The sequence below is a fragment of the Lineus longissimus genome, chromosome 2, assembly GCF_910592395.1.
Source record: "Lineus longissimus chromosome 2, tnLinLong1.2, whole genome shotgun sequence".
Taxonomy (NCBI): Eukaryota; Metazoa; Nemertea; class Pilidiophora; order Heteronemertea; family Lineidae; genus Lineus; species Lineus longissimus.
This window is the reverse complement of record NC_088309.1, coordinates 3,983,500-3,997,218: the sequence shown is the minus strand read 5'-3', so window position 1 is coordinate 3,997,218 and position 13,719 is coordinate 3,983,500. Positions and strand designations below refer to the sequence as shown.

The window sequence follows — 13,719 nt, the reverse complement described above, 5'->3', positions numbered from 1 at the left end:
ACATTATCCGATATCCGTGCAGCATTCTCCCTCCGCGAGGAATTCTCGCGGCATGTCAAAGGATTTCTCACTTAACCCAGCGCACTTCTTGCTCTTGATCTTAGGGAATGTAGCGTTGTTTCTAGTTGGCGACATTTTTGTGTAAATCTTTGACATTTGTGTGCTAATTCCTTTAAAATGTACACTGACTCACAACAGCATAACATAAAGAGCTGTATTAAAATGTGATTCAGAAAGTGCGCAATATAATAGCAACTGCATTAATCTATGATAAATGTACGTACGCGTTGTACTATAGAGCAGCGTTTCACAGAGCGTCCTTTACGAACATTTTCCACAGATCTTATAGAACTGAAATGAGAGTAAACTTCTACATCGTTATTGCAGGCATGCTGAAATGTTAAGCGTTAAATCGCAACCCGACTGTAGATAGATTGTCTCACATGAAATTATCGTGATTATACGTGGCGAATGCATGGAAGGCATGAACTGCCCGTGGATAACCCCTCTTCACATGAAATGGATGACTCTCGTGACCGTAGGTTAAGTACAGGCTGGTGGTGACGGTGAAGCCATTAGTGGCATTTGAGCGCGAAGCGGTTAAAAAATCGACTCTGCGGAGGTATGAAATGGCGTCGAATTGGTGACCATGTTGTAGGTGCAATAGACGCCCACGTCCTTGAGGCACGAGTCTAACAAAAACGTTGTTTGATCTGTGGAACGCGATTCCCTCACGGGCACATAGGCCTACACGTAAAGCACATATTTTTTTCGGCCGGTGTAATGTTTTTGAGTGTTTCTATTTTTGAGTGTTTCCCCTCATTGTTTGGGAACGCTAAAAGATAGATTGACAAGTTTCTGTGTTTCCCCCATTGAAAAGTCATGGTCTCTCTAGCTGCCTATTGTTTGGAAACACTGACACATGGGAAACAACCACAGATGTTACACCGGCATGTCATTAGCATTAAAAATACCGTGGGCGTATAGTTAGCGGAGGCAGGGGGCCATTCGACGGATAACACCAAAAATGTGTTTTTGACCACTTTTTGCCATGATTTGCCCCCTATCCATATGCACCACCATCTACGCTGTCGATAAAAAATCTATATCGACGCAACGGCATTGTGATTTTTCTTGAAGCATCCTGTATCAGAAACACATTGTCACAGGACTCCAGTGCTGCAATGAGCTGAATATGATACAGTATCTTAAATCAAAACAATACCAGGATATAGCGATAATAGCCTTTACTTGAAGCTAAGATCGATCGACTTCTCGTATTTCGTTGATAATCAGATCAGACTGGGAAATGTACTGTTAACTTAAGTTCTATTACCCGTAGTTTTCATGGGAGAATCTGCTAATCTAACTTAATAGCAAAATGACTTCAGCGGAGCTCTTGCCAACCGACATCAGAAAATCTAGCTATTTCTGCCAATCTCTGCAACGTGCAGGTTATGTAGTGGTGATAGTGGTAATCATGATCGAAGTAGGAGGTTTACAGCTTTTAGACGCTTGTTGTTCTTTTTAATGTTGTACATGTACGTTATGTTGCCACATCTCCGTTTATAGAAAGGGGGGGGGGGTCATACACAGATAGGCCTACTTGACCCTCATCTATGCCCGAGATACTTGGCCCTTGCAGCTAAAGAATTTGAGTTCGAACTCTGTTTAGTACTATCAGGTCTCTGGCTCTGTACATGTAAGTCTCGTAATAATCCGTAAGGCTGGATACTATAAGTCCATTGGTATCAAAGTAGCACCAAATCAGTACGAAAGTTTCGGCCGAGAGTGTTTCCATGTCGATACACACGGCAAGGACTGATGGATTACGTTTTATGGCCAAGGGCGGATGATAGACCGTGTGTACGCAAACCAGCATTGAGTGCATTTGAGGCAGAATGTGGAATGCTGCTATCCGTATTGTCATTAACGTTTATCTAGCGTCGAATTTACGGCTTCACCGGTGATTTAGGATCATTTGGCACTATAGTCTGCGTCAGGTGATCACGATTTGTTCCAAGGGCAAGGCAGGGAAAGATAGCTGTAAGATGTTAAATAAAAACGTTGGTTTTTGGCAATAATTTTAACTTTTATTTTTACAAAATAATTTACAGTGCAGGACACATTCACGCAGAATAGCTTTATAAGCGCGCACACCTTCTTCCGCCACATACAGCTCGGCGTTTAAAAATAATCAACAACATTTCACACATGAGGATGAAAAGAGTTCTCCGTAGCGGATACATCAATAAAAGACACGTGAGCATTTATTAGGCTACTCACAGTCCAGCCTCTACTGTACATATGTATGTGATGACCACTGTACATGTACGTAAGGCATCATGGACATCAATTCCTAAGACTTGTGTTGCATCGATTCCCCAAAGACTTATAGTGTTGGTGTAACTGTCCTGGCCTTCATGTCTTCTAGTGGTTTCTAATTACATGTATAGAGTTGAGATTTTGATCCGAGGTCTAGATCAACGTGGCACTTCGACGACGGATACCGTGTTACCTCTTTACAGAAATGAAAAGAAATAAAGGGTCTTTAATGCCTAAAACAATAACACAGAAAATCAACTAGACTTGATTACGTCAACCAGAGAAAAACATCACCCGGCAAGCCTCGTTATCGTTCTCGGATCAAATAATATGAACTTCTCTAAAAACTCAATACCGTGTTATTTTGATGGTTACATATCGAAATACAATACATGTATAAACCTACCTACGATTAGAAAGTATTGATATTTCGATTTTAGCTCTTCTCCATGACGAATCCGTACATACATCTACCATCGGTTAAATCGGTTAAAAGGACACATTGATTCATTATTTTCTGATAAAACTGATGGTTTTAAAGGCGTGTTTACGAAAACCATAAAGGCACCAAGTTATGGAATGTGGTTGGAATCGTAGATATGTCCATCAATGGGAAACACGTATTTTTCCAAAGCCCCTTTTATCTCTTGTTTCCCATGTTTCCCTGCTTCCGTGAAACATAAAGTTATTAGTCGCACGTTTCTCTAAGTACTACATAACATGATATAGACACTATATGAATGAAACCTATATGAATACTGTACATAATAATAGACAATCTCGCCAATGGTCAACTTTTAAAATAATACATGTAATACATGGATTTGCATGCAAATAATATGATAAACTGAGCACAATACATGTACCAAAAAGGTTTATTAATGAAACGGCCAAGGGCCATTGCGTTCACCGTATAGATAATTGGTTAAGAATTGATGTTGGTTAGGATCAGCATAAAAAATACCATCATTGGAAAACTGCGTCGATAACGGTGGTCAAGGCCCAAACCTTTCTTTTCCATGTTTGCAATCGAGTAGTAAACGATCATCTGACAGTTTGATCGATCATCTGACAGTGTGATTTTTTGGTGGGGCAAATTCTCGAGTAGGTGTCACTTAACACATTTTGCCGTCTGGCATGGCACTTGAATACCTTTATTTTTGTCGAATGTCGCCTAGTGATACATCAACATCACAACAAATTACTGGAATACAGCATCAAATGAATGTAGATAACGACTTGTACATGTACATTTAACACGTATCTGTTGCATACCTCTTGTTTCATCGAATTACATAAAATTACACTGAAGTTCTCATTGAACATAAACACTGCATAAATACTGACAGGGAACATCACTGTTAACACCGACCCTAAATAGGTCCATATGCAACAATCCTTTTAGTTCCGTGATATCAATACCGGTTCCATTCCTATGGAGACCTAAGTAATCTCCTTAACAGTCATTAGGCCAAACTTGACATATTGCTGATACACTTAACGACAGACCTGAAATGTGCCAATTGGTGATGCTACTAGTTCAGGCGTCTTCTCGTATATCAATACCGGTAGGTTGAAAAGGTTCGTCTCAAACCACTTGTGTCACGTTTCGCTTGTTGCTGTTAAATTTGCGGTGGGAAGATCTGGCAGCTAATGGCGGCATTTTGATTTTACAAAGCTAGCGCTACACTTATGCTAAAGACTGCAACTTCCACCTTGTATTGTATAGACCAAGGTGTTTAAGAATTGACAACAATATAGACAATTGTGACAAAGGCTTGATTTCTCTACAGCTGCTGCTCAAAAACCTTGAAAATAAGGTTGTAATTTGGCAGGAAACGCTAAAGGGGCATAAGGTCAAAGGATAACACTAGTTACGACATGAAGATCTATGACTGTAATGAGCCTTTGAGCGAACGCTTTGCATTGTTTTTAGATCATTAATATAGGGGGGCCTAATTGCTTCGCTCGCAGCTTTTGTTCTACTTCTATCAAGACCCATGTTTCTCGGCAATACCCAGAAACCATCCCACGAATGGATTTCAGACAGCTTCCTGAGACGAACATAGACCAATTATGCATCACTGACAGTGTTATCATTCCACCCAAGTCCTTGCAAGATCAGACATCAGTAGCATTTTCGAACACTTATTGCTCTACAAATCGAAATCAATCTCAGGAAATCCATTTTTTCTAATGATCCCGGCGTAGAATAGAGCCGATGCTTTTGCAGTCCTTTTTCTCTCAGGGTCGTCAAAGTCCACACTGTGTAATCCAAAGTGCTCCGTATATCCTTCAGACCACTCGAAATTATCCATAAGCGACCATGCTGTGTATCCAATGACCTTGCAACCGTCCCACTTGATAGCTGAAAAAGAAAGAAATATTCCTTTACCCAATGCAAAATTAGTATGAATGTGTCCGTCAATTTAGTGTATGACGTCACCAAACTTCGTGTTTTTTTCGGAAAAAGGATCAGGATGAAGAGTCAGGAAAACGCATCAAAAGTTAGGAGCTGTCTTCAACGTCTTGAATATCTGTTCCTATAGGCCTAGTTTATGACTTTAAACGCATGATGATATCAGGAGAAAGAGAAAAGTGACAGCATAACTTGACGACCTACCTTTCAATACCTGGTCCAAGTAACTTCTAATATATCGTATCCTTCCCGTGTCATCAAGGACATTCCCTGGGTCAGCTGTTCCATTTTCCGTTATGAACACCTCAGGGTTACCATACTCTCGTTTGATATAGCAAAGAAGCCGGCGTAATCCTGTTGGCACTTCCTTTATCCATGATCCCGCTTCGTTGGGACTGAAAGGGAGATCGATTGGAGGTTAAGTGGAAGTGAAAGCCTGAAGGAGCACTTTTTTCTTTTAGTAACTGGAATTCATTAGGACGTAACTAAAATCAAGAGGAGCCATAATAATGCAGACAAACGCGTCGAAGTGAACACTGAAGACGATGATGAGGACAACCTTGGAAACCGATCAAGATCATCAGGCCCACCTTAACCAGTCTTCATCCACAGAAGTCTCCTCGTCCTTGTCAAGTTCAAAATGTGGTTGGTTCGATGGTGTACTTTTATGTTTGACTAATCTTGTGGTGTAGTGGTTGAGTGCAAAGAAGTCAGAAGTACCTGAAAAGTGGAATAAAGAGAGTGTGTTGGTAGACGATCATCAGCAAAACTAACAGTCAAATAGAGATAACCACATTCTTTCTCTCCACATTCTTTCTCTTTCTCTCTTCTTTCAAAAAGGATTCGAGTAGATTTTATGGTAGTAGTACAACTTCTATAACCTAGCTTCTATAATCTAGCTAAACAAGGACATATATATGATTTGGATGGGGTCATATTTTCTACGTGGCGCGTATGAAACACAACGGGCGTATATATAGTTCGTTTCCTAGGCAATGGCATGACACTATGACACGCCAGTTTGATCAGGCACATCGATCACAACTCACTCACCCTTGATATAGAGAACTTCTTCTTCTGTCAGTCTGGGTAATCGCGACTTTTTAAGGCCTTGTTCTTTGGATTTCCTTTCAATTTGTCTCTCCATCTCTTTCGGGTAGCCTCCTCCACCATAGATCGGATGTGCGAACCAACCAAGGTCAAACTCTAAGTGTCGTCTTGCTGCCTCCTGGTCTAACACGCTTCGAGGGTCCTCGGGCTCGGCCCACATGGAGTGTAGACACATAGAAATACTTCCTAGAAAGAGTGAAGAAATGCATCAGCTTTGAAAGGAAGGTAGGGTACCCCGAGGGTTTGGGGCTTTTTTGTCATTTGTGATCAGGGTGACCCTGATGCTCCCGGTATCTGCGCCTCCTCTGTGAATTGCAGCTTTATATTGATGTTCACACAAATGGTGGTCACGAAAGAAGAGAAAGAAAAGCTATAACGGTAAACCTGAAGCGAATGACCTTCATTGACAGATCATCATGGGACACCGGTCTACATATTGTAACTCTTTATTCAGTAGCCTTGCTGCGATGCATGTCTATCCCACTATTCTCTAGCTTCTGTAGATTTTAGGTTTCGAAAGAACCGCATGTAGATTTTCTACTCAGTGGTGAGGAGGGAATACGGCTAAACCGATACTTCTTCTCATCAGATATATTTTTCATCACCTTGCAATGTCGTTACTCGATATCTCATACAAAGCTAGATCACATTCTTTAAAAATCAATAAATGTCATCTGCCTTACCTTTTTGTCGGCGTCTGAATTCATCGTCGTAAGTATGCCAAGCCTTTGCATGAGCCATCAGCATGACCTTTCCAACAGTGTATGGATGGGTCCCTGGGTTGCTTTTAAACCCGGGCGGGAATGTACCGTATATGTAACCAAATCGGATGAGTATACCAGGTTCATTTATTGTTATCCACCATTTTACCTAAAAGTATTTGATAAATAAGTAATACCAAAGACAGTCTCTGAGTACTTCAAAAGCGATCTTAACGATCCTGAACTTTTCGGCAGAGTTTCACAGATCGCCACGCCAACGCTACATCAACGATGACAGATTTTTTCGTAAATATTTGAATCTGAAAACAAGCTATTTTAGTTTGTGATCACTACGGTAAAAAAAGGCTCGCTTATTTATTTATTTTGCCATTGTATTGTTACAACTGCCATCACGAAGGTCATAGGTCGACGCGATGCTTTGAAACGAAAATCGAAGGCCTGAGGCACACAAGCCACATTGCTACCACGTTTAAAGCCAGACAAGACTATCGGCTTTCATGTCAAGCTTCACCACACCTATAACATAGCCTTTGCTATAATCAATAAACACCAATTAAAATAGGGAGGTTCAGATCTTCCGTAGTCTCTACGTCTCTACGCAAAAGTACAGAGAATCAAGAAAGGTGCCAATTTTCATACATCCATGCATTTTTTAATGCACTTGAAATTCAGAAACAAGAGAATCAACACGTTTTCATATACGTCTTGAAGTCACTATTGGTCTAAAGGTCTGTCTATATTTTACTTACCCTATCTCCAAATTCCCTAAAACATATCCTAGCATAGTCGTTGAAGTAATCTGCCATGTCCTTATTCAGCCACCCTCCGAGGTCCTCTAGGGCCTGAGGGTGATCCCAGTGGTAGAGGGTGGCCACAGGGATAATACTCGCCTCGATCAAAGCGTCAATTAGATTGTTATAGTATTCGACACCGGCTTGGTTGAGATGGCCCTTCTTGCCGCTTGGGAGGATACGAGGCCAGGAGATGGAAAATCTATAATGGGTAACCTAAGAGGAGAATTTATAGTTTTTAAGGAACTGATATCATTTGATCATGAACGAACTGTTTTATTCCTGTTAACTGTTAAATACATGTATGTTTGTAAACTTGACAGACAACGTCACTTCCCGCCAACCTCTTCCGTGTTCGACCATACTGATAACAATTACTTCTGCCATACCAATCATAGGCGATACGTCCAGACCTTCAATTAGGGCAAGCCCAGGCCTCGGCCGACATCTAGATCGAGAGGTGCATTATCATACAACCTGATATTCTCTGATAACTTCAATAACTTACTCCCATATTGATCAACATGTCCACATCGTCTTTCCATTTGTTATAACTATCACATGCTATATCGCCGGTGTCGCCATTCTTGATCTTGCCTGGGCTGTGAGTGAATGTGTCCCACACGCTCAGACCCTTTCCTGAATAACGACAGAAGATGATTGCACTGTAAGGGGTGGTTAAATCCCTTTTTTCCACTTTTCTTTTTCGGCTCAAAATGAAGAAACATCAGCCCCAAAAAATGTTTTTGCTTTGAAAATTTTTCAAAATTTTGAACTCTTTCAATTCAACTCTTTCAATTCAATTTTGAACTCTTTCAAGGTCGAGAGGTGCAAATTTTGAACTCTTTCAATTCAACTCTTTCAATTCAATTCAAACTAAGGAAACAATTTCTGAGGCTGCATGGTAGGCCTAATCTATGCCTTAGATAGGTACAAAGAAATATGGTTCCGAACTTGGTGCATTGTATACTGTTTTAGTAAAATCAACAAATCTTTTGTTTGAACTATGGTGCACGGCCAGAACATTTTGCCTTGCCTGACATCTACCAAGGTGGATGCTTCAGCTAAGCAAGAGCACTATGAAGGCACTACCAACTCGACTCAAATTAATAGAACCAACAAACCTCCTTTTTTCCATCCTCCTTCAACCTGATACGCGGAAGTTGCTGTGCACCAAGCGAAGCCTTCTGGGAACTTTCCCTTGAGATACGGCTCGGCGTCCATTCCGGGGATGCTTTAACGTGACCTGGAGAGGAGAAGGATATGACTGGTTAGACCACTGGGTGAAGAATCATTGCAGGGTTGTCCACAACGGTGTCGTGTTAATGAGTAAGCTTCTTCTTCTTCTTCTTCTTATACTCGAGTAGGACACTAAGAGTGTATAAATACCGAGGGAAGCACAGGACTTGACAGTGACACGACACGACAGACCTTCGTGGTTCGTACTTCGTTATAGGAGTTGTGAAACCTGCTTAAAGTAACAACATGGCGAGAAAGAGCAACGCTGCAGCCGTATGGCTTATTCTGTATTTTGCCAATGGCACGTGCCGAGAACTCGATTCTTTGACATTTAGATAAACCCGATAGTGACAGCCATTGCTATTATTAGCGGCGCCTGTTCATATCAATGCAGTGATCTAATTTCTCCACATTGCGGATTATCCATTCAAATCAGAAGCATCTTCACTGCAATTACCGTACTGAAAACAGCCAAATTTTCGCGCCATTTTATTTTCGCGCGAAAATAAAATCGCGCAAATGTTTTTTTTATATGAAAAACGGATAGAACTTACGTAATCTACCAAAATAAAAAAATCACATGACTCCTCCACCAAAATGATCATCCCATCACTGATTAGTCTAGGTTTCTAAGATTTTACACAGGTTCAGCGGTCATTTCAGCAAGAGAACCAACACACAAGATAGGCCTTACATGTTCATCGTATATCTGAGTTCAGTCTCAAGAACATTATTTGGGTCAACTCTAGGCCAAGTACAAAAAATTATACCGTTTATAAATAGTGATTTTTTTTTCTTGTGACCATTTGCAAATCATTGTAAATAGGAATTCCGTTGAATATATAATTTGCAAAACGTCCATAGCGGATCCATCGTATATCGAAATGGTATAACAATGAATATATATATTATGCATATACTTATACATGTATAAGAAGGAAAGAAAATCCAATGTAATTTTCAAACATAGGCCTAAATGAGAGTGTAGGAGGAACCACTCTCACGCCCTGGGAAAAAATCCATCTATTTCATCAATGCCCACCTTCATATTCAATGCATGTTTTGTCAATTTCATAACCAATGGTTATTCAGATCTTGATATCTATTGGATATAAAATGTATATCCATTCACTGAATAGCCGATAAGGAAAATTTGCCTGTGTAACCTTTCCATAGGGGGCCGAATATTATTATACACCAACAAACCGCTGAGCTGTTAAACTCGAGCAGTTGGTATAAATAGCATCACCTTATCATCAACACCAAAGATCTCATCACAATAAATCAGGTACACCTTTAAAAATACAGTAGAAAACACAACCTAGGCATATAGCCTAACCGTACATCGGCCAAATGCATCGACAAAACGGAAGAAGAATTCAAATAAACTAACCTTACCTTGCTGTGAATAATCTCAGAAGCGAGACAAGTCCTACCACACCAGCTTTAACTGCCGCTAGTTTTCTATCGGAAAATGCCATGTATAGCAGCTACATGATACCCGTCTTCAGTTGCAGCGCATTCGGAATAGTGACCTTGGCCTTAAATCGTGAAATATCGATCGATTTTCAGCTGGCTTGCTCGGCGCCATTTTGGTATGCAGACTACACCTCGGATGACGCCATTATTGCTGTTATTTCATTTGGCGGATTGTTTGAATGATGCATTGTGACCAATACAACATTTTGCTGGTGTACATCAAGGTGTACATTATACTTGTTGGGAGCAGCTGGCCTGGCTTTAAGCCAAGCCGTTTCGCTCTACACTTTTGTTGAGGAGGCCTACGTGTCACGTCTCGTGTTGATCCCTAGCGAAACACTCAGTTTGAGAGAGAAGTATTTCTATTGGAAATCTTGAAAGGCTTTTTGACATTTTCCTTTCTATATTCTCATGTTGACCCGCTGAACTGTTTAGGTTGGTGGCATCTCGATTGAGTAGGTTATGGCAGCAAGATCTTACGGGGTGATAATTTGAAGGTCATGCAAAACTCCGTATATATACATGTATGTCGTTTGATAACTTCACCCCTGGACAACTGCATCTAGTATTAGTTACATGTAGGCCTACGGCTGGAAAAGACCTAATTCGTCCCCGCCGGCATTTTGCCTCGCCTCCAGCCTGTGCCGAGTACCGGAGAAAGCAAGCGATCGAAGCCCAATTTGGGCTTGATCAGGGCAGTATCCCGATCAAAGAACATACACGTAGAATGCACTACAGCAATAAACGAAAGAAGCAGAAATAAATATTGAATAAATCTTGAATAAATCTTGAATAATTTTATTTATCAATCAATATTAAAATGTACATGTAGGCCTATTATCATAAAAACACTTTTTGCCAGCCAGGGGACGGACAACGTGGTCGACATTATCGATATCACACTTGTAGGTTGTCAACCTCTAACTAAGTGAGGAACAATGTTTATCTCTACCGAAAAAAATAATAATATGGTAACCATGGTGTAACCTTCAACGGCATTAGTGTCAGAGTTTATTGTTTATTGACTTTTTTCCTGCCTGGGAGTTTCGCTTTAGGTCCATGTAGGCAGTCTTCAGCAGAGTTTTTTTAAAACTGTCAACCGCTTTTTAGTTTTCGCGCTCGGTGTAGGCGGCATTCTTTAAGACTAGTCTCTTTCCGTTTTCTTCTCACGATATTGAACAACCATGGCGTATTTTCTTTTCACTCATCCGTGATTTCCCCAACTGGATCTTCGAAACTAGCGATAATTGGGAAAGGCGACATGCATGAAGTGAGATATTTAGTCTCCGCCATCGGCTGAGACTTTTGTATTAGGGTATTATTCTCCTCAAGAAATTATTCCAGCAAACTCTCGTCCCCAGGTGAAAGCTTCATATGTACATGAACACGGCAATGCATTGCAAAACATCGATAAAACGAGGGTGTCCATGAACTAAGAAGTCAATCTGGGTAACAGCCGCGAAAGTGCTATGGGCATGCATAGCGCAATACATGTAAATTTTTAACCAATAAACCTCGCCATACCGGCACGATGACTGGTGCCCCGCGTTATGTGTATCACATATTGGCTGCACATATGGAGGAACGTAACGGATAAAGACCAGGGACTAGTCTACACCATCGAAGCATTTTTCTATAAAACCTAATATTTGGAGTTTATGGGCTATGAAATAAGAAAAAACGGCAGTGAATTAAAGCAGCTGAGTTTCAAGAATGTGTTCTTCCCTTCTGGACACTTTATGTTGCCTTGATCAGTCGTATTTCGCACATAAACCATCGAATAAATCGCTGAAGTGAAAGAGTGATGTTTTTGTTTTGTTTTTGTCAACATGCATGGCTGTGTGCATATGAGGCGGAGACTCCAGAGTCTGCAAAGACTCAACTGACAATTCTAGTTTGTTTTAGTTTTGCTTGCTTCGCGTATCCAGCGCAAATGTCTTTTGGTTTTTCTGAAAAAAAGCAACAGCATCTGTGAAGTGTGTGGACGATTTCTAAGAAAACTCCGTTCATGTTCAAGTCCTTTGCAGCGGAGCATTCGACATAGCTATTCTTCCATTCTTCCAAGACCGTCATCTCCTTCAAAACGTCATCCACGGCTCGCTCTGCGATTCTGGTGTCACTCTTATTCCCGACGATTACAATGGGTGCAAATTTGCCTCGACCTCTGATTATCTCTGAGCGAAATTCTAGCAGTCTTTCAAACGATCTGGCATTCCCGAGTGAAAATACTAATACGAAGACTTTGGCTTTCTTGACGTAGAGTTCCCTCATCGCGGGAAATTGGTATGACCCGGATGTGTCCAGGAGGTCAAGCGTCATGGCTTCGCCGTCGACGGTAATTTTCTCACTGTAGAATTCTTCGACGGTAGGCCTGTATAACTCTGAGAATTGGTTGTGGAAGTACCTGGCGATGATAGAGCTCTTTCCCACTCCTTCGCCTCCCATGAACGCTACGGTATGCGAATCGGCAAAGAAGGACGCTGTAGACGCAGACGACGATGTAGAAACGCGTTGTGGCCTGGCCATTTTTAAGTTTAGATTGTAAGGCAATCGAAGACTTGTCTCAAACTTTCTCTGGCCAATCTGAGAAAACCTAGGCATTGTCGTCGCTTTTATAGACCCCAAGTGATGTCATCGTCTCAAGGGGGTGCTCTGATATGACATATCCGACTAACAAGGAGGACGTTAGCCAGCAGGTACAAGGGACGTCATCATCGAGGGAGAGAATCATGGAGAGTGTCATCTAGCTCTCCCAGAATGGGTTGATTTTGCCAGTGACGGCAGCATATGGAGAAAAAAAATCGAAGTGAATGTTGGTATCTCATCTCATGGTCAGCAGCCCGCCAGAGTAGTAGGACATTCTGCCGATTCCTGCATGGCCGTTGCCGTTATGACGGGTCCGTATAGGCCGGCCAGTTCATGCTCTGCCTGCAGCTCAGCAATTAGTAACTGTTTTTGCTGGGGAGACTCGGTTTCTTCTTTTTTGAGCTATCCTCATTTTCAAACCAAATAAAATTTTATTTCTAAATCCATCGCTGTAGTACATGTATATAAAGAGGGGGCTCCTACCGTCCGTTAGGAGCCCCTCTGCGACGGTCAGGAGTGGGTTTCTCTGACTCGCTGTGATAGTGGCGATACTGGTTTCGGCGCAGGCTCCGTGGCGGCCCTTCCCAAGTGTGAAATAGAAACAGAATAAACAATATTCGGCCTCTCGCCGGGCCCAGCGCGGCGCTTTTCGATGCTACGCCTTGGTTTAAGTATTTTAAGTATTTTAAGGGTGTATACAAAACAAAGACCTAAGACCCAAGACCCAAGACCCTGCCCCCTGAAAAGATACAAAACAAAGACCCTTAGTGGTATAAAACAAAGACCCTGCCCAAAATCCATGAACGCATCGTGATATGCCATTAGAATTTGGTATGTAGGTTCTACCAATCCATATCCAACATTTCCTATGGAAATCGATTGCATCTATAGCATTCCCTGTCTATACAGGGTGAAGAGCAAAATATGCATTGGGCTAATGTACGCAAAAATCATCTATGTACAGGATATTTCTCTATCCTGTCACTGAAGGCCACTAGGTCTCTATAATGACTCAATCACTCTTAGAACAACCCATTTTACCTCAGTT

At 41.4% G+C, this 13,719-nt stretch overlaps 1 protein-coding gene across 3 annotated transcripts; it reads right to left on the bottom strand.

Moving 5' to 3' along the window:
* Positions 1-2,970: 2,970 nt before the first annotated feature.
* LOC135502385 (myrosinase 1-like) lies at positions 2,971-10,202 on the bottom strand. 3 transcript variants are annotated; one of them, XM_064795182.1, is made up of 9 exons: positions 10,000-10,202; positions 8,492-8,613; positions 7,876-8,006; positions 7,326-7,583; positions 6,538-6,724; positions 5,798-6,040; positions 5,335-5,464; positions 4,949-5,139; positions 2,971-4,693 (listed from the first exon to the last, which is right to left on the bottom strand). In XM_064795182.1, the coding sequence occupies exons 2-9, from the start codon at positions 8,589-8,591 to the stop codon at positions 4,482-4,484; spliced, it is 1,452 nt and encodes a 483-aa protein (XP_064651252.1). In that variant the 5' UTR covers positions 8,592-8,613; positions 10,000-10,202; the 3' UTR covers positions 2,971-4,481. The 3 variants fall into 3 exon arrangements, with proteins under 3 accessions (XP_064651252.1, XP_064651258.1, XP_064651269.1); XM_064795188.1 differs by having other exon boundaries at positions 10,005-10,202; XM_064795199.1 differs by lacking the exon at positions 10,000-10,202 and adding an exon at positions 9,161-9,301.
* Positions 10,203-13,719: the final 3,517 nt, after the last annotated feature.

Bases quoted from the DNA above. Each gene is read 5' to 3' on its own strand.
- LOC135502385 (XM_064795182.1), bottom strand. From the start codon at position 8,591: ATGGACGCCGAGCCGTATCTCAAGGGAAAGTTCCCAGAAGGCTTCGCT. The intron at 8,007-8,491 runs GTTTGTTGGTTC...GTCGTTATTCAG, and splicing joins AGGAGGATGGAAAAAAGGAG to GAAAGGGTCTGAGCGTGTGG. The intron at 6,725-7,325 runs GTAAGTAAAATA...AAATACTTTTAG, and splicing joins TTAGGGAATTTGGAGATAGG to GTAAAATGGTGGATAACAAT.